Source organism: Gymnoscopelus braueri, assembly GCF_963280865.1.
Source record: "Gymnoscopelus braueri genome assembly, chromosome: 10".
NCBI classification, from domain to species: Eukaryota; Metazoa; Chordata; class Actinopteri; order Myctophiformes; family Myctophidae; genus Gymnoscopelus; species Gymnoscopelus braueri.
Window position 1 is genome coordinate 15,291,460 of NC_137611.1, and position 20,493 is coordinate 15,311,952.

Genomic DNA, 20,493 nt, shown 5'->3' on the forward strand with positions numbered 1-20,493 from the left:
CTCCTCATCAGATCCTTAAAAATGTGTTTATTCTGAAATATTTGTACAGTGCTTTAAAATATGTTATTTGGAAATATTTGTACAGTGCTTTATTATTATTATTCACCTCCGAATCTGAATAAGCAGACTTTAGAATGTTATACTGTAGGCCCTCTAGTGCAAACTTTTTCATGTCAAGGACCCCCAAATTAATATGTATTTGGCCATGGACCCCCATCTGAATATAATTATTTTGTGCCCCATACAAGATTTTTGTTGTTAGAAATTGTCAAAAATATTACAAGTTGTTCAATAATTTTTTCAAGATTTGTTTGAAAAACAGCTAATATGTATGGGGTTAAAGTGGTTACATTGATTTTGATGCTATATTAAATACCTGGAACCTCTTCAAGGACTCCTGGGGGTCCCCGGATCCCACTTTAATAACTGCTCTAGTGCAAGGGTTGGGTTCCCAAACCTTTCAGGCTGCGACCCCCAAAAATAATCATATTTGAACTGGGGACCCCCCACCCTGAGTGACAACATTACATTTAGTTTGCTTCGGTTCCACAGATGAATATTGTGAAAATAACAGAACTACATGCCCGCAACGCTTCGCGCTGCGAGGCGTTGTGGGCTTGTTGATCGGCTATTTTCACAATGCCTCTTTCTAACGTAATATTTGACAATTTGCAATTGTGCAATTTGACTGCACTTGTAAACAATTTACATGCACCTGAGTGGTGAGATAATAAAACGGTGTGCTCTGTCTGCTTGCATTATTTAGCCGTTTCAGTTTCAAGAGTCATTCATACAAGAAGAGGCACATGGATCATCATACACAGAGGTGGAGGAAGTACTCAAATGTTTTTATACTTAAGTAAAATTAGCAATACCACAATGTAGAAATGCTTGTTTAAAAGTACAAAAGAAATGGCATCATAATAGGCTATACTTAAAGTACAAAAGTAAAAATACTCAGTACACAGAATGTCCCATTTCACAAATGTTTTTACTTTTTTTTTTATTGCCATTCATGTTCATTGACAGGCAATATATATATCACATTGCAAAAAAAAATATTTGAACTGGGGACCCCCACCCTGACAAGCACTTGGAATGTAGGAGTTGAGGCATAATATTTAGTTTGACTGGGTTCCACAGATAAATATTTTGAAAATAGCAGATCTACACGCTCCCAATGCCTCACATTGGGAGGCGTTGGGAGCTTGTAGATCGGCTATTTTGACAATTCTCTTTCTTAGGTAATATTAGACAATTTGGCCAATGTTTGACTATTTGTTGTAGTATAGTTTGTTGATTACTTTTGACGCGGTAAAGGTCTTATTTTTTATTACATTTCTTTCATTTTAGAGGTATTAAAAAGGTCTTAAAGTCCTTAAATTGTCACTTTAGAAATGTGCAGATACCCTGTATACAGTTATACTGTATGTTGGTTTGTTACTGTTGAGCGAGAAAACAATGTTGCACATTAAGCTAATCATCTGGGGACCCTCTCAAAATCACGGGGACCCCGCTGGGGGTCCCGACCCACAGGTTGAGAACCACTCACTCGCAGCATCAGGACCAGTCAGTACCCGGCTGCAGTGACCACTCCACCCCACCAGACGGCAGTCTCACACACAACTTGCACACCCTTCTAGTCAGACAGTAACGCATTGGTTTTTCCCGGGAGAAACTCTGTGACGTTTTGGCGCCGAATATTTCAATACACTGACATTGTGCAGCGCGGGAGTAGGTTGTACTTATTTGTCTGGATTATAAAGCGCAGAACAATAGACTGTGGACATCATGCAACGAACCATAGCGTAAGTGTCTAAATGACAGCTTATTGTATCTGCTTTATGGTGATTATAATGTGTCTTGTTTGTGTGTTCATGGTCTGTTGTTGTTAGCTCTAAAGGAGTTCTCCTTAACGCTATGTTACTCTTCAGCCGTTGCCCGAACGCCTCCGGTAGTGCAGCCTCTGGTCTGTAGTAAAACTAAAAAAATACACACATATACTTTTGCTACTCACCAATACAAAGGCGGTTTTAAGAGGTTGAAAGCCTATTTTCCTTAGTGGGGACACTGAGCCCCCCACCTCACGTCTAAAATACACCTTTTGGCCAGAAAATTAAATATTTCACCGGAAGGAAAAACATGTTTTAGTTGCTCCACTGCGCCCCCTATAGATCTGGTCAATGGAAGTTTTGGATTGTTTCCTTCCGGTGAAATATTGTATTTTCTGGACAAAAGGTGTATTTTAGACGTGAGGTAGGGGGCTCAGAGTGTCCCCACTAAGGAAAGTAAGCTTTCAACATATCAAAACCGTCTTTGTTTTGGTGAGAAGCGAAAGTGTATCTTTTATTTTTGACTAAACACGAGAGGCTGCGCTACCGGGCGGTGTGCGGGCAACGGAGCGACAGTGACAGCGTGAAGGAGAACTCCTTCTAACGCTATGGACCAGAGCTAATGTGAAGGCAACAAAACGTCATTTCTCTACGGTTTACGTTAGTTATAAAGCAACTGTTTTAATGATAATAACCTAGCTGTAGAATACAACTCTCGTAGACGTATTTATGATTCTGACGTTTTCAATCTACGAGAGTTGTAGGGTTCACGCCACATGGAGACAGGGACTTTCTGCACTATGCCCCGTAGACACTCCAAACATGTACAAATTGAAAATAAAGGTGCTTACCCCCACGCCCCAAATGTTAACTGTCTCTACGTGGTAGTAGTTTAATGTAATAATCCATATCTTTCAATGAAGAAGTGTTTTAATGCCGTCTGTGGCCGATTCTGTCGGAAGTTCCCAATGGGCGGTAGTGACGGGTAGTGATGGGTAGTGACGGGGCGCATCCGGTGAAACCCGGAATTACACTAAATGTAAACAGGAAGTAAACGTGGGTGAAAAAATGGCGTTCGGCCACAGACGGCATTAAAACACTTATTTATTGAAAGATATGGATTATTACATTTAACTACTACCGCGTAGAGACAGTTAACATGTGGGGCGTGGCGGTAAGCACCTTTTATTTTCAATTTGTACATGTTTGGAGTGTCTACGGGGCATAGTGCAGAAAGTTCCTGTGTCCATGGGGGGTGAACCCTACAACTCTCGTAGATTGAAAACGTCAGAATCATAAATAGGTCTACGGGAGTTGTATTCTACAGCTATGTCACGAGTAAATATTCCCTTTTTATTTTGTGTCTCGAGCTAAAAAGTTTGAAAACCAAAGGTCTAGCAAATGCAAATGACTTTATCAAAGGATACATTATGAATAACAACATACTAGTTAGTCCGTTTGGAAGAATAGCATAGTTGGCTAACATGATAACTGTTGTTATGAAGGCTTTTTGATGATATTAAGTGTTGTTTATTGTGTTTGCTTGTTGTTTTCGCGCCGTTCATTCAGATCCTTCTTTCAACCCAAGAGTAAAGATGTGAAGAAAAAGACTGAGGAGACAGTTAAGGAGTAAGTATTATGTACTAGTATTATTATTCATATATATATATATATATATATATATATATATATATATATATATATATATATATACATACACGTGCGTGCGTGCGTGCGTGCGTGCGTGTGTATGATGTATCATGGACACAGGATGTGGAGTGGCTGCATTGTTTCATAATAAGTGTTTGTGTCGCAGTTACATCATGAAACCCAGTGTTATTCAATGTGTTACTAAACTACCTGATAGGTGGGCACCAGGGACATCTGGGCACCTCGACAATTGGCTATGTTGTCCAAAATGTAAAAATGAATTACCAATTAATACCATTTAATTAGAACAATGGTGTAAAGTATACATGATGTGAACATGCTTAAACATTTGACAATTAAGGTCTAATATTTCTACAATTGCTACAATATATATCCAGTCATTTTGCATAAACAAGAAGTTGAAGGATAAAATTAAGTGTCACATCATGTACACTTTACATTACTTAAGACCATTTTTCACATATTTAATTTTCACATTTTGGACAAAATAGCCAATTTTACATGGAAGTGCCCAGATGTCCCTAGTGCCCACCTATCCTGTATCCGTATTGACATGGACACAGGATGTGGAGTGGCTGCATTGTCCATGTAATGTTTTATAATAAGTGTTAATGTCGCAGTTACATCATGAAACCCAGTGTTGCTTAATTTGTTGCAAAACTATCCTGCTTTTCAGTAGCCTGGCATTGGCCAGACTGATAACGTGGATTCACTCTCACGTTCCTCCCCGATATCAGTCTGGACTTCGGCCCATAGGGAGCGAGTATGAGAAATCAGAAAATGATCGGGCCAATCAGTGACTGCGCTTCAACTGCTGTCCGTACAACGGTGAAAAGCATCTAAATCATTTTCTGATTTCTCATATACTCGCTCCCTATGGGCCGAAGTCCAGACTGATACCGGGGAGGAACGTGAGAGTGAATCCACGTTATCAGTCTGGACAATGCCAGGCTAGCTTTTCAGCACCTCCACTGTCTTTTTTTTTTTAAGACCAGAGGCCGATTCTAAAAATGTCTTCTAAATCCTAACTGTTTTCTGAAAAACTTATGTTGCTATATCAGTGGTGGTGATCAAACTTTTTAATGTCAAGCACCCCCAAAATTACATGTATTTGGCCACGGACCCCCAACTCAAAGTATGTTGTTCAAGGGACCCCCAGAAGCAAAGAAATTGTGTTAAAAATGTTTGCTTTAAAATATATACATATAGGCTATTCAAAGATTTTGTAAAAAATGTCAAGATTTTTCAAAAATAGCAGATCTACAAGCTCATAGCACGGCATGAAGTGACGCCCTATGAGCCTATATATCTGCTTTTTTTGAATGGCCAGAAGTATAAATTAATGGTTAAAAGTGGTTACACAGATGCTTTCCCGGTTTTTATAGGTTAAAGTCATGCATAGTTAAGTGCACATGTCATTTTATTTCATTTAATAATTATCTGCCACACAGATACAAACGGCAAACATGCACTTATATCAGTTGTTCATGTCAAGGACCCTCAAATTAATGTATTTGGCCGCGGAGCCCCTGTCTAAAATATTTTGTGCCAGGGACCATTTTGTTCAAATGCTTCAAATTGGAATCTAATTAAGCCACTGGCTTTTTTTTTGGGCGAATGAAGTCTGATTCTTTGCCTTTTTTCCTCCCTCCCCCCCCCCCCCCCCACACACTCAGGCCGGTGAAAAGCCCTCTCAAAGTGCAGAATGGTGTCCAGGAACCCGCCTCGCCCGTTAAGAAGGTCGTCAAGCGCAGCCGGCAAATCCTGGACAGCGATGACGACGAGGATGAGGTCGTGAAGGAGCAAGTCATTAAAAAGGAAGAAGTGAAAGTCACCAACAAGGAAGAAAAGGTCCCTAAAAAGGAAGAAAAAGTCACCAACAAGGAAGAAAAAGTCACTAAAAAGGAAGAAAAAGTCACCAACAAGGAAGAAAAACAAGTTGCTGCAAAAAAGGAAAAGGTACATACAGCATGTCATGTTCTTACATGCATTTCGTATAAACCACCTAAGCCCTACAGTATGTACTTCGTCGTATGATGAATAGCAAAATAGCCGATCTACAAGCCTTACACAGTGTCGCGATGTGACACGTTGCACACAACCCGATTTCACACGACTTAGTATACATTGCACGGAGTGGTCATTCCGTGCATAGACAACTGGAAACCCCGAAAATCCGTGCATAGCCGCCTCGCATCTCCCCCATTGTGACTAAACCATTTCGGAGGCGCGCAGTCTCAAGCGAACTGGAGCCACTTGAGGGACCACCGAGTGAGCTAAAGCGAGCGAGTTGCCGTCCCTGAACGTTACGACGTTCCCTTGAGCCTACTCGGCGCCGTTTTGAGTTATGTAACGATAGGCATAGAATCGTACATTTTGTTGTGGGGACTGCTGCTCTGCTTCCGGGTTGCAACCGGTTACGGCCACCGTGTGACTCGCCGTACATATGCACAGATTTTCGGGTTTGTAGACTTGTAGATCGTTTTTTTTTTTCTTTTTTTACAATTTTTCACAATTTTGGCCTCTTTAAGGATTATGTGCAAAGGGATGCCAAGGTGGAAGAGGTTAGTTTTTACTGTACAAGGGCAGGGCTCACACATGTCGTCTCTGTCAGGTGGAAACCTCATTACGTCCAAAATGTTAACTTTTCACTTCAGGATTCAAATTCAGAAATGGCAAAAGTAGCAGATCTACCGGCTCAGATCTACGAGCTTGCAGATCTGCTACTTTTGATGCTTTTGTGTGACGCTGTAGTATGATCAAGTAGGGCGTTAATTTACGAAAAAACTCAACAAGTTAGATGAGAACAACACCTATCCTTTGATAAGTTAAATGTTGTGGAAAGTTTAGTTTTAACCCATTAAGACCCGAAGAAGCATCTGTGTCATTTTTAGATTTGAGCTAAAAAAACATTATTTTACACTTTGGCTATTCAAAAATAGCAGATATACAACGAATACGGTATATATTTTTAACTCGGGGTTCCTGGAACACAATATTTTGAGATGGGGGTCGGCGGCCAAATACATGTAGTTTTGGGGGTCCTTGACATGAAAAGGTTTGAGCACCATTGATATAGAAACATACGTTTTTTCAGAAAAAAAAAGGGATTTAGAAGACATTCGTAGAATCGGCTTCAGGTCTTAATAGTTTAAATGTAGTGAATCTTTTGATCCAGGTATAGCTTCTGTTGCGTTTCATTGTAGCTGCATCAGCAGCAGGCAGGGGGTCAGTGGCATCTCAGAGGCATAAAGGAAAGGAAGTACAAGATGGAAGGAGAAGAGAATCTGAGAGCACTTGATAGTGTTTTTTTTGTTTGTTCCTACCTCCTCCAGGTAGTAGGCGTATCTGAGAAAAAGAAAAGAAAACAACTAAAGCCCTTTTTTAGAGGATTTGTGCCTGTACTACTAAGTGTGCCCCCGTTTCCCCCACACACCTATGAAAATCAAAAACTCCTCCCCTGGCGGGGTTGATACAGTGTATATTCTTACTGTTCCCATCAGTTTTCTTTTCTTTTTCCCGGTGATGGGTTGCAATACCTATTTATCCAGAGAAGGCATTATGCTGAGTGAGCATGCTTTTTTCTCTCTCGCTCAGCACTTGCCTTGCTCTACATTCATGCAGTCAACACACCTGCTGGTTGCCCTTTTACTACAGAGCAGCCTACACCACTGGAAGATAAAGGACAATTTATTTAGGGTTAGGCTCCTTTAGGATACGGGTCTTCAATAGGGGGTCCGGGACCCTCATGGGGGTCCTCAGAGTAACTACAGGGTGTCCACCAAATCTTTGTATGATGGGGAACATTAGCCGAAAATAGCAGATCTACAAGCTCATAACGCCTCGCGCTGCGAGGCGTAATGAGCTTGTAGATCGGCTATTTTCGGAGAGTTGGCGTAGAGGGGGGAAAAAGAGCAGAGCCAACGGTCAAGTTGACTGAATATTGAGGGTTTAAAAGGCTGACTGTCTGAAAACACACATTAACATGAATCCAAGAAAAGATCATGTGTGTCAAACAAGTCTATGAAGCCATCTATGCAATTAAAAGGTTTAATCTGCAACACAATTTCATACAATGTGTAGTGGGGGTCCCTGCTTCATCGCTCTCTCTCAGTTGAGGGGTGCTTGGCTTGAAAAACATTGAAGACCCCTGATTTAGGATTTTAACCATTCCCTCTTAACGGGCCGATTCCTTAACGGTTCCCTTTTAACGATTCCTATATATTCCTATATGTAACCTCACTGGTTCTCAAAGTGGGGTACAGGGACCCTCTGGGTTACTTGAGAGGGTTCCAAATGGACCCTTACGGCTCTGTAACTCTGAGAGTGTATAAATGTACACGTGTAAATTTATACACTCAGAGTTATGACGGTCCTTGAAATTAAAATGTTTTAGAACCACTGGTGTTGTAATTGTACAGCAGAGACACATACCAGTTCTGACAAGAGTGTTGATAAACCGGTTCCCGAAATGGTTCCAAATGTGATGGAACCGGTTCCGGTTCCGGTTCCGGATCTCAACCATAGTCCGCGTGACGTGAATTTCGTCGCCAGCTCTCACGTGGTCATCCGCATACCTTCCCACATTTCGTGATCAAATGTACTTTATACGTAGCCTGATTATCAGCCTGAAGCTGCGTGGAGCTTCATTCTGACGTTGGCTCCAGTGTAGTCTATTATTACACGGGGGAGGGGATTAGAATTTCCCTAAACCAATCACAAGAGATCCACGGATCCGCCTACATCTGACGTCATCGCACGGCTTGTTTTAGCAGATATTCGCTAATTGGCTTGTCGTTAGACCCACCCCCACCTCCGACTCTGATTTGACGGGTTTTTGAGTGGTGCTAGCCACTCCAAGGAGTGACTTTGTCCTGGTGTGTGTGTGTCTGTCTGTCTGTGTGTCTGTGTGTATGAGCACGGCCTCTCTGTATGTTTGAGCACAGCCTCAACAGCTGCGGCTGATTGCAACACAAAGATGCAACCAGTTACACTAATTATACACACACACGCACACACACACTCACACACAACACACACTTTTGAGTAAAAATACTTAATGAGTAAAAATACTTAAAATGAGTAAAAATACTTAAATATTAGTAAAGATACTTTAAAGTTCCTAAACTGAGTAAAAAATACTTTAAATGAGTAAAAATACTTTAAATGAGTAAAAATACTTTAAATGAGTAAAAATACTTAAAAGATGTTAAAATGAGTAAAAACACGTAAAAATCAATAAAAACATTTTAAAGTACTTAAAATTAGTAAAAATACTTTGAAGTCATCAAAGTCTGTAAAAAGTAACTAACGAAATGAACTCATGAAAGGCACCACTCTCTTCACACTGGTGTGATTTTTTTTTCTACCGTGAAAATCCATAGGCTCACATTATGACACCAGACCAAGAGGAGCAGTCCACTCAGAGAGTGGGTGGGGTCTATGGTTTGGAACCAGGCTTACTTTATACGCAGACACTAGTACGCTGACTGCACTCATGTACTAGAGAAGGAAAAATGGAGAGGTTGAGTGAGGAGATCCGTCGCTACCTGCTGTATTTATTATCAGCAATTATGAGCAAGCAAGCATGTGACAATAAAGGCCTTGGAGGTGAAGAGATGTTTATTGGCAGGTTTGTTAACCCATTTAGGGCGGGAACCCCTATTTGTAACTCTACCATTCAAGACGGGAACCCCTTGCTATGTACAGTATATATAGCAACATACATTTTGATAGATATTTGAAGTTTTTCCGAAAACGTAGGTCAGGATTTAGAAGGCATTTTTAGAATCGGCCTCAGGTCTAAATGGGTTAAAATGGCACAGTATACAAGCAGTCCAGAATAAAAATCTGAATTAAAAAAAAAAGGACACTTCTCCAAGCTTTGCTGGAGGAATTTATTGGCGTCTGAGGTCTTGAGGATAACAGGAATGCACAGAGATAATTTACGCAAGATGGAGTTAACTAGACTCTGTATTCCTCTTCTCACAAATGGCCTCTTGCCGTGGATGGCACAAGTCCTTCAGTTTGTCTGGAGGAAAGGTCATTAGATTGTGCCTTGTGTTTATAGAGTGCAGCCCGTGTTGCTCTTGTGCAGTGGTGGAAAAAGTACTCAAATGTTTTACTTAAGTAAAAGTATCAGTACTGCAATGTAGACATACTCTGTTACAAGTAAAAGTCCAGAATTCAAAATTGACTTGAGTAAAAGTACAAAAGTATTGGTATCAAAATGTACTTAAAGTACCAAAAGTAGAAAGTACTCATTATACAGAAGTGGCCCATTTCACAAGTTTTCAAATGTCTTAAGATGTATAAGAATCTTTTGAAAATAGCAGATCTACAATGCGTCGCGATGCATTGTGATATATGGGGCTGAAGTGGTTAATGCATGTTTTGTAATAGTAATCAAAATCCTAAAAAGTAACTGGTAACTAAAGTTTTCAAATCATCGTAGTGGAGTAAAAGTATAATATTTACCTCTGAGATGTAGTAAAGTGAAAGTACTGAAAATTGGAAATACTCTAATAAAGCAAAAGTACCACAAAAAAGTACAGAAGTAAAAAGGGTAAAGTGAATTTACTTAGTTACTTTACACCACTGCTCTTGTGAGTGAGTGGTCTGCAGGCACCAAATGAAACTGAATTGTGTGTGCGTATCTACACGCGAACATCTCACATTGGTTATTTTTTAACCCATTAAGACCTGAGAAGATTCTAGAAATGTCTTCTAAATCCTAAAGAAAAATTGAAAAAAAAAAACATTTTTTTTTTCCTCGATTTTTCAAAAATAGCAGATCTACAAGTTCATAGCGCGGCACTCGGTGCCGCGCTATGAGCTTGTATATCTGCTATTTTTGAATAGCCTAAATAAATCTAAAAGTGACACAGATGCGTTCCAGGTATTAATGGGTTAAATGATAAAATATGTATAAAATATTACGTGTGCATCTTTTTTGACACTTACTTTTTTAGTTATTGTTTGAACAGAAAACAGGAGATACTAGATAACCCAATCATTAAAAAAAAAAAAGAGCAGGGGTACAATTCATAATGCGGTTACAGTACTTGTGATATTTATCCCTCTTCTCCAGTGGTGGAAAGTAACTAAGTACATTTACTTAAGTACTGTACTTAAGTACAATTTTGAGGTATTTGTACTTTACTTGAGTATTTCCAATTTCCAATACTTTCACTTCTACTCCACTACATTTCAGAGGCAAATATTGTACTTTTACTCCACTACAATTATTTGAAAACTTTAGTTACTAGTTACTTTTGAGATATAAATTATGATATAATGAAACATACCTTAATCACTTTAACCCTATTTTATACCAAGGCTATTTGAAAATAGCCGATCTATAAGCTCACAACGCGTCGCATCGCGACGCGTTGTGAGCTTGTAGATCTGCTATTTTCAAATATTTAGTACTTTTACTTTTGGTACTTTGAGTACATTTTGATGCCAATACTTTTGTACTTTTACTCAAGTACATTTTTAATTCTGGACTTTTACTTGTAACAGAGTACTTTTATTTTGCAGTATTGGTACTTTTACTTAAGTAAAGAATTTGAGTACTTTTTCCACCACTGCTCTTCTCTTCTTGGGAGTTGAAAGTAATTTTCTCCATGAAGCAAATAGAGGGGATTATGTTAAGATAAGATAAGGAGTACAGTGGTGGGAGGGCTCCTCTCTGAAGCCACTATTTTTGTAATTGCTGTTTATTTTGCGACCATAATTATCTCCAAAAGCCATGTCAATGTGTCACATTGAGTGTGTGAGCTCTTTAGGAATAATTACAAGGTAGAAAAAGGGTGAAGGATGGATCAAATTTCACATCCGAAAATCTCTGAGATTAACCCATTCAATCCAGGAACTCATCTGTGTCATTTTTAGATTTATTTTTGGCCATTCAAAAAATAGCAGATATACAAGTTCATAGCGCGGCCCGAGTGCTATGAACTTGTATATCTGCTATTTATTTTTAATCGTGAACATTTTGTGCAAATCTTTGAATATATATATATATTTTTTTTAAGCGAACATTTGTAACTTAAATCTTTGCTTATGGAGGTCCCTGGAACAACATATTTTACAAATGTTCGCTTTAAAAAAATATTTATTCAAAGATTTGCACAAATCTTCTCTCGATTTTTCAAAAAATAGATCTACAAGCTCATAGCGCGGCATTCTGTGCCGCGCTATGAGCTTGTATATCTGCTATTTTTTTGTAGCCAAAGACAGCTAAAAATGACAGAGATGCGTTCCCGGTCTTAATTGGTTAATTGGTCCACTTAAATTGGATTTCTGATGGAGGCGAAATACAGAAACCCATCGGATGTTTTTCCAAACAAACATCTCTTCAAAATAATGAGTCGGTCGACCTAAACTGAGGCCACGCTTACCTCTGATATATTGCCATGTGTGGCCTCCTTTTTCCCCAGCGCTGCCATGGTGTAATTGGTTGAATTCTTATTCATTGGAGCGAGGCCCTCCCTCGAGGCGTCTCGAAAAATCTTTATTAAGGTAGAGGAGCGCATCACTTATTTTATTCTATCCGCTGTCCCCACAGCTTTTCTGCAGGATTTTTTGACAGGATTTTAAACCTGTGATAACCTCGGGGCACATACTTGCTTTTAAAAAAGAACTGGCGTCCCTACTTTGGGGTGTTGGTCGTTGTAGGAGGAAAAATTATCACAAACGGTCAAATTGTCGAAAATGGCGAATATACAAGTAGCAAAACTGACAACGCGTTGTGAGCTTGTAGATCGGTTAAGTATGCCAGTGTTTCTCAAAGTGGGGTCCGGGGACCCCCAGGGGTCCTTGAGGGAGTTCCAGGGGGTCCCCAGCTAAATGATGGATAGTTAGGAACCAAATGGACCCTTAAGGGTCTGTAACTCACAGAGTGTACAAATGGAACCAAATGGACCCGTTACGGTCCATTTGGTTCAATTTGTACACTCTTTGTAGTTTGTACACACTTTTACAATATAAATTGGGGTCCCAGAGATAGAAATGCCATTAAATGGGGGTCCATAGCCCTCATGCATCAGGGGGCCCTTGAAATCAAAATGATTCTTATGGGGGTCCCTGGCGTATCTTTTCAAATGGGGGTCTGCAGGATCTGCTATTTTTGGAAAAATCCTGAAAATGTGTGCAAATCATTGAAGACATACCTTTTTTTAAAGCGAAGATTTGTAACTCAAATATTTGCTTCTGGGGGATTCTACAAATATCTTCAAAATCCTAACAGTTTTTTGAAAACTTCTGTTGCTATGATAATGATATCAGTGGTTCTTAAACTTTTTCTTGTCAAGAACCCCCAAAATGACATGTATTTGGCCGAGGACCCCCCATCTCAAAATATGTTGTTCCAGGGACCCCCAGAAGCAAATATTTGAGTTACAAATGTTGCTTTAAAAGAATATATATATATATATACATATTCAAAGATTTACGCACATTTTCACGATTTATACAAAAATAGCCAAAGTATAAAATAATGGTTAAAGTGGTTACACAGATGTGTTCCCGGTCTTGTGTTAACCCTTTGAGACCTGGAACGCATCTGTGTCACTTTTTGATTTGAGCAAAAAAAGCATTATTTTACACTCTGGGCTATTCAAAAATAGCAGATCTACAAGCTCATAGCGCGGCACCGAGTGCCGCGCTACGAGCTTGTAGATCTGCTATTTTTGATAAATCGTGAAAATGTGTGCAAAATCTTTGAATATATATTATTTTAAAAGCGAATTTTTTTTTACTCAAATCTTAGCTTCTGGGGGTGTCTGGAACAAATTGTTTTGAGATGGGGGTCCGCGGCCAAATTCATATCGTTTTGGGGGGTCCTTGACATGAAAAAGTTATTATGTCAGTGAGAACCACTGACATAGAAACATACGTTTTTTTCAGAATACTGTTGGAATTTAGAAGACATTTTGTAGAATCGGCTTCAGGTCTTAAAGGGTTAAATGGTTAGCCTTGAGTCTGTGTGTACATGGAAAGGTGACAGCTCTCTGTCTCTGTCTCTGTCTCTGTCTGTGTCTGCCTGTCTCTCTCTGTCTCCCTCAACAGGACGAAGTGTTCAAAGCTGTTCCCACCCCGGTGTCTCCTCCCCCTGCACCTTCCACTCCAGCGACGCCCGCCACCCCGGCCTCCACGTCGGCCCCCTCGTCTACACCCGGGACCCCCAGCTCCATCTCCCCCACCGGGGTCCCCAAGCGCAAGACCGGTGAGTTGTCTGGCTGGCTGTCGTCATCATTATTATGGTTTACGGCAGGTTATGTCTGGACTGTAATTATTCTGTGACTTGCTGCTCTCTCTGTTATGTGAAAAATGGAACTCTCCGTGGTGCTGAAAGACACATGCAATAGAACAGTGGTTTTCAACCCTTTTCATATCAAGGTTATTCATTATTTATCCAGCATTTGAGCCACGGACCATCATTTGATGACATTTAGACCAGTGGTTCTCAAACTTTTTCATGTCAAGGACCCCCAAATTGACACTTATTAGCCCGCGGACCCCCATTTCAAAAGATATGCCAGGGACCCCCATAAGAGAAGATTTTTTACGGCTCTAGCAGTGATTCTCAACCATTTTAGTTTCAAGGACCCCCCAGTTTGACATGCATTAGGGCTACAGACCCCCATTTAATGGCATTTCTATCACTTGGACCGCAATTTATATTGTACAATCTATGTCAATTTAACTCTGAGAGTGTACAAATGGAACCAAATGGACCCGTTAGGGTCCATTTGGTTCCATTTGTACACTCTCAGAGTTACAGACCCATAAGGGTCCATTTGGTTCCTAATCTATCATTTAGCTGGGGACCCCCTGGAACTCCCTCAAGGACCCCTGGGGGTCCCCGGACCCCACTTTGAGAACCAATGATTTAGACTCTCAGACCCAAAACTTAGAAAAAAAACTTAAAATATTTTGTTGCCTTTGGATACGATTTTGTCCACAATTCCATGCTGTATTGATGTTGGTACCAATAGGAGAGATAACAGGCAAACGTTGATCAAAATAACAATTCTTTAATTAAGTAATGCCAGATGTTTAACAATAGTTTAACTCTTGAGAGCGTAAAATGAAACCAAATGCACCCGTGAGGGTCCTTTTGGTTACCAACTCCCATCATTTAGCTGGGGACCACCTGGAAACCCCCCTCTAGGACCACTGGTTGAGAACCACTGCAATAGAACATGGGTTTTCAACAGGGGGGTCCGGGACCCCTAGGGGGTCCTCGGAGTTACTACAGGGGGGGGCCGCCAAATCTTAGTTTTGTGTGATAGGATCTTTTTTTCCGCGTTTTTTTTAACCACTTGAACCCTAGCCTCCATATTCTGTGTAACATTAGCCGAAAACAGCAGATCTACAAGCCTGCGAGGCGTCGTGAGCTTGTAGATCTGCTATTTTCTCTACACCAAAACGGCAAAGAGGTTTGGTGTAGAGGGGAAAAGGAGCAAACCAAGTACAGAGCCTAAGGCAGGGGTATTCAACTAGATTGGGCTGGGGGCCACAATAGTGAAATGACTTGAAGTCGGGGGGCCACAAGGCCGTGCACAGAAATGAACAAAATGTTCATGGTTAACCGTTTCACAGTTTGTTGTGTGATAGGACACAACAATGGACATACAGTATATGTCCAATATGGTAACTTATTAGGGCCTGCTTCATACTGCATTCATGCATTTTGATGTTTGATAGGATCATTTCTGTGCCAGTCTTTTACAGTGAACAGGCTTAGATTTTGATATTACGGAAATAAGGAGTAGATACGTCAGTGTGTTGTGTTCAGGGGTCATTGGCATGGAAGTGTCTGTGCTGTAAGAGTACTAGAGGCAGGCTGGCAAGGTGAAGTGTTTACATGTTCGTATGAATGAAAGGTTTTTGGTTTGAGCACCCGGTTGATAAGAGCACAAGCTCTTATGATGTGTTTGAAGTCAATGAAGATGGAGAAGATGACAAAATCCAGGTGAATAATTTCTTTGGTGAAAATGGACAACATCCATTCAAGACCCAGAAATAGATACAAATGATGGTTTGTGATAGATGAACTGCACTCAGAACTCATCTGTGCTCTTGTATGTTGATGCACCGCTGAAATGTAGCGATGTTGCCAAGCCTGCTACATGGTGGAAAAAGAAATGGCTTAACTACTTGAAAGCTACAATATTCTGACAGTAGTGAGAAGTAGTAGAAGTAGGCAACATTTCTGGCTGTTTTGTTTGTACTATGAAAAGGTCTTTAATCTTTTACTTGTGATACTTGTACTTGTACTTTTGATACTTAAATACAATTTAACACCAGATACTTTACTTAAGTACATATGAAGTGAGCTGTATTTTCTTATGGGATTTACTCACCAAAGATACATTTACCCATATTTGGGTTCTAGCAGCAATCTTGACTGCAAATGCAGCACTTGTGGGTTTTAATTGAGGACCCTGAGTGAATCACTAGCATTCATCCATTCTAAATAATAGCCTACATTTTATTCTTATCGGTTGATAGTTGATTAACCATTAACGAGCTTTGGTTAACAGTTATGAAAAACATTCAAAATGGTCATCCTGTATGCAACCAACCACCTAATAATAATTTTGGACATTTATTTTTTAATTGGAATATAGAATGTGTTCCAGGGGCCACAAGAAAGCTCTACTGGGGCCGGATTTGGCCCGCGGGCCACCAGTTGAATATCACTGGCCTAAGGTCAAGTTTTGAGGCGTTTAATGTCTGACCCCCCCCCCCCCCCCCCTGAAAAAAACAACAATAATTTACACAACACAGAACACAGCTGATGTCTATGAAGCTATCTGTGAAAAGGTTTTAACACAAGGACTAAAGGGTCCTTGGACTGAAAATCTTTGAAGACCCCTGGAATAGAATATAATGGACAGTCTGACTCTGATTACTAATTATAAGGAGGTGAGATAGTGGTACCCTACCTGAGGTAATACCATCTAGATCACCAGGCTGCCAGCGTTTAGCAGATCATAATGGCCTCCATCATCTCCATTAATAACCGAGGGTGAGCGACAGCAGAACGCATCCCAGATGTCGGAATGGATTTTTTTTTTTAACGGCCGTCGATGCTTCTATCGTTCATAAAAATCACGCTGAAAGGGATCTAAACGATATCGTACCGCGGCTATAGTTATAGTCGTTATAGTCGTGGTGTGGAGTGTGGACCGGCTGCCTGCCGTCCAATTTGAGTTGGAACGATTTAAAAAAAAACGACACATTTATAGTTCTCGTCATCAGGCTTGGTGTGAAATGGCCCTTTAGACCACTTGCCTTGCTTTTCTTTTCAACGCTTTGGCCATCGATGCCTTCCATGTCTAGGCCTGTCACAATTATTACATAATCGTCTTATCTCAATTATTTGACATAATCGCAATTATTTTTTGCATAATCATCATAATCGTTTCCACGTTGAAAAATGTTCACACATTTTCAAATATAAGAAAAAGCTGAAATAGCTGATCTACACGCTTACCACGCGTCTTTTATATGTATAAAATTATTAAATATGTCAATAATTTCTTTGTATATTTACGGTAAGTTATTTTTGTCGAATCTGCCCTGTGCAACTTTTGATTTACGAAGCCTCAAAGGCAAACAGAAATATTGTATTCATGCCTTCCAGTGTTCAACGCCAAACACAACAATTAAATCGTTAATTGCAATTATTTGAGTGACAATTAATCGTCAACTTAAATTTGTAATGGTGACAGCCCCCCTAGCCATAGTATAGAGATTGAACTGTATTTATAATCTTGAGGTCAGGCTAAAGGTGTGATCTTTGATCAATTTCACCTACCAAATCCATTTGGATCACAAATTAGGACGGTGGGGGGGGGGGTGGGGTGGGGGGAGGGTGCGATTTAACCCATTAACACATTGAATGCCAGTCGCGTAGATCTACGCGAACCTATTTAAAGCCGCAGCGTGCCAGTCGCGTAGATCTACGCGAACCGCCGATTCCCATTGAAATTGCCCCAGGTGCACTTTCCGAATTTTTTTGATCCATTTCCGTTTCCGGTTTCCGGTCGGAAACAGAATTATTCGGGTTCCGGTTTTTTCGATCGTATCCGCTTCCTGTCTGGGATCCTGTTTAAAACTCGATTTTCTCGGTTGTTGTTTTTCTCCTCGCTGATCACTGTTTAGCGTTGATCGACTGTATCTTCAAGATGGCGGCTCGCATTTGGAAACTGTTTTCGCTGGCCGTTTCTCACGGATCCGCTGTGTGTTTAGAACCAAATGAACGCGCACTTTTAACTTATTTAGCGAGGTCTGTGGCGACATGAAAAAAACAAAAAAACAACAATAAAACGCTGGCACTGGTGAGTACATTATGAGATTAAACTCTGGCATGGAATGTGTTAAGACCTGGAACGCATCTGTGTCGCATCTTTTTTGATTTGAGCTAAAAAGCTTTATTTTACACTTTGGCTTCTCAAAAATAGCAGATATACAAGCTCATAGCGCGGCACCGAGTGCCGCACTACGAACTTGTAGATCTGCTATTTTTGAAAAATCGTGAAAATGTGTGCAAATCTTTTGAATATATATATATATATATATATATATATATATATATATATATATATATATATATATATATATATATATATAGTTTTAAAGCGAACATTTTTAACTCAAATCTTCGCTTCTGAGGGGTCCCTGGAACAACATATTTTGAGATGGGTCTCGGCGGACAAATTCATATAATTTTGGGGGGTCCTTGACATGAAAAAGTTTGAGCACCACTGATATAGAAACGTAATTTTTTTCCCCCCCAGAATACTGTTGGGATTTAGAAGACATTAGTAAGAATGGGCCTCAGGTCTTTAATGGGTTAAGAAACGTTCCCATGCCTCTGGATTCTGTGTCGATGTGGATTATGCAAAAAAGGACTCAACCGAGTATTAGGGGAGCCGTTTTCGAAACTGTATTTTTTTTAAGAGTACAAAATCAAGGTATTAAATAAGGTATTCAGCAGGAGTATTGCATATTTAGACCAGAGAACATAAGCGGCTTATTACCTCGCGTTCCTCCTTCATTCTCTGTGAGGTGTCGGCGTTCTTTCATTAACAAAGGAGAGACGTCGCTATAGTGCCTGTCAGAAACCTTGTATCTCCGTATTTTACGTGTTTTTTTTCCCCCGTCACTTAACCCATTAAGACCGGGAACTCATCTGTGTCATTTTAAGATTTATTTGGCTATTCAAAAATAGCAGATCTACAAGCTCATAGCGCGGCATATGAGCTTGTAGATCTGCTATTTTTGAAAGAAATTGTGAATATTTGTGCAAATCTTTGAATATATATATATTTTTAAGCGAACATTTTTAACTATGTTATAACTTCTGGGGGTCCCTGGAACAACATATTTTGAGATGGGGGGGGTCCACGGCCAAATACATTTAAAAAACAAACTGTTAGGATTTAGAAGACGTTTGTAGAATCCCCCAGAAGCAAAGATTGGAGTTACAAATGTTCGCTTTAAAAAATAAATATTCAAAGGTTTGCACACATTTTCACGGTTTTATTTTTAAAAATACCAGATCTACAAGCTCATATGCTACTATATATGTCTATGAAATTAATTCAAGGACCCCAACGGAAACGAGTCCGCAAGGACTTTTTTGGTCGGACCTTTTAGACAAAAGTATTATAAATGTAACTGTGTTGTTTTACATTCTTTTGCCTAATAAAAATGTAAATCAATCAATCATAGCGCGCTATGAGCTTGTAGATCTGCTATTTTTTAATAGCCCAAAGAAACCTAAAAATGACAGATGCGTTCCCGGTTTGAATGGGTTAACGGCCTAGTGTCAAGCAAAATAGTGAAAATAGCAGATCTACAAGCTCACAACGCGTCGCACGACGCGTTGTGAGCTTGTAGATCGGCTATTTTCACTATTTCGGGAACATTTTCGTTCCGTTTCCCCTCAAAAGGTTCCTGTATGCGAGGTTTCTGCCCGACACGGCAACGAGGGAAAAGTGCCTCTATTGTCTTGGAAGGAAGGAATGCAGCTTGCATTTTTATTTTTTATTTTTTGTGGATTTCTTTTTCTTTTCTTTATTATTATTCCCCCCTCCCCCCGTTCATCACATTTTCCTTTTTCTCTATCTGATGACTGTGTGATTTCAGCAGGGATGCATGCGGTGTTTTAACTCTGTTTATTCATTCTGCTGTGGCGCAGGCAGGCACCAACACACCGCAAGCAAGCAAATTACCTTTTTTCCACACTCCAGTGGATGTGTGAAATTAAACTATCAGTATAATTTACCTTTTGTTAATAGCTAGAATTAACTTGATAATTATTCTAATAGTCAGGGGATATTAGCAGAAAGATTTCCAATCTTGGAATAAATTCCTTACCAAAAAAAATCTTCACCAATGTGTTTGTAAAGGTGTCTAGTAACACATCTCACAAAGACTGAAATACAGTTTCCCTAGGGGAATTGTTGACAGCTGCTGAAAGTTGGGGTACCCACCATTTCCCTGCAGGGCAAAAAAAAATCAAATTTTAATTCTGTTTTAAGTAGCATGTGAGGGGTCAAACTAGGGTGTTTTTATGATTCTGAATCCATTGCAAGCATTTGTTTTGCACCAAAACCACTCCTTGGGCTAAAAACAGCCCAATCTCAATGGGCTTTTTACACAAAAAGTATACCTGGACAAGGATGGCTATGGCCGTTTTTAGCCCAAGGAGTGGTTTTGGTGCAAAACAGATTCAGAATCATAAAAACACCCTAGTTTGACCCCTCACATGCTACTTAAAACAGAATTAATTTTTATTTTTTTTTGCCCTGCATGGAAATGCAGGGAAATTGTGGGTACCCCAACTTTCAGCAACTGTCAAAAATTCTCCTAGGGAAACTGAATTTCAGTCTTTGTGAGATGTGTTACTAGACACCTTTACAAACACATTGGTGAAGATTTTTTTTGGTAAGGAATTTATTCCAAG

The 20,493-nt window shown here is 39.9% G+C and overlaps 1 protein-coding gene across 3 annotated transcripts in view; it reads left to right on the forward strand.

Moving 5' to 3' along the window:
• The first annotated feature begins 1,673 nt into the window (after positions 1-1,673).
• lig1 (ligase I, DNA, ATP-dependent) overlaps positions 1,674-20,493 on the forward strand; it is a 228,321-nt gene continuing 209,501 nt past the window's right edge. For 2 of the 3 annotated variants that reach the window (XM_080441105.1, XM_080441104.1), the window contains exons 1-4: positions 1,674-1,808; positions 3,402-3,461; positions 5,180-5,462; positions 13,578-13,734. In XM_080441105.1, coding sequence (XP_080297231.1) covers positions 1,792-1,808; positions 3,402-3,461; positions 5,180-5,462; positions 13,578-13,734 — 517 coding nt within the window. In that variant the 5' untranslated portion in view covers positions 1,674-1,791. The remainder of the gene's footprint in view (positions 1,809-3,401; positions 3,462-5,179; positions 5,463-13,577; positions 13,735-20,493) is intronic. The other variant, XM_080441106.1, reaches the window with a different exon arrangement.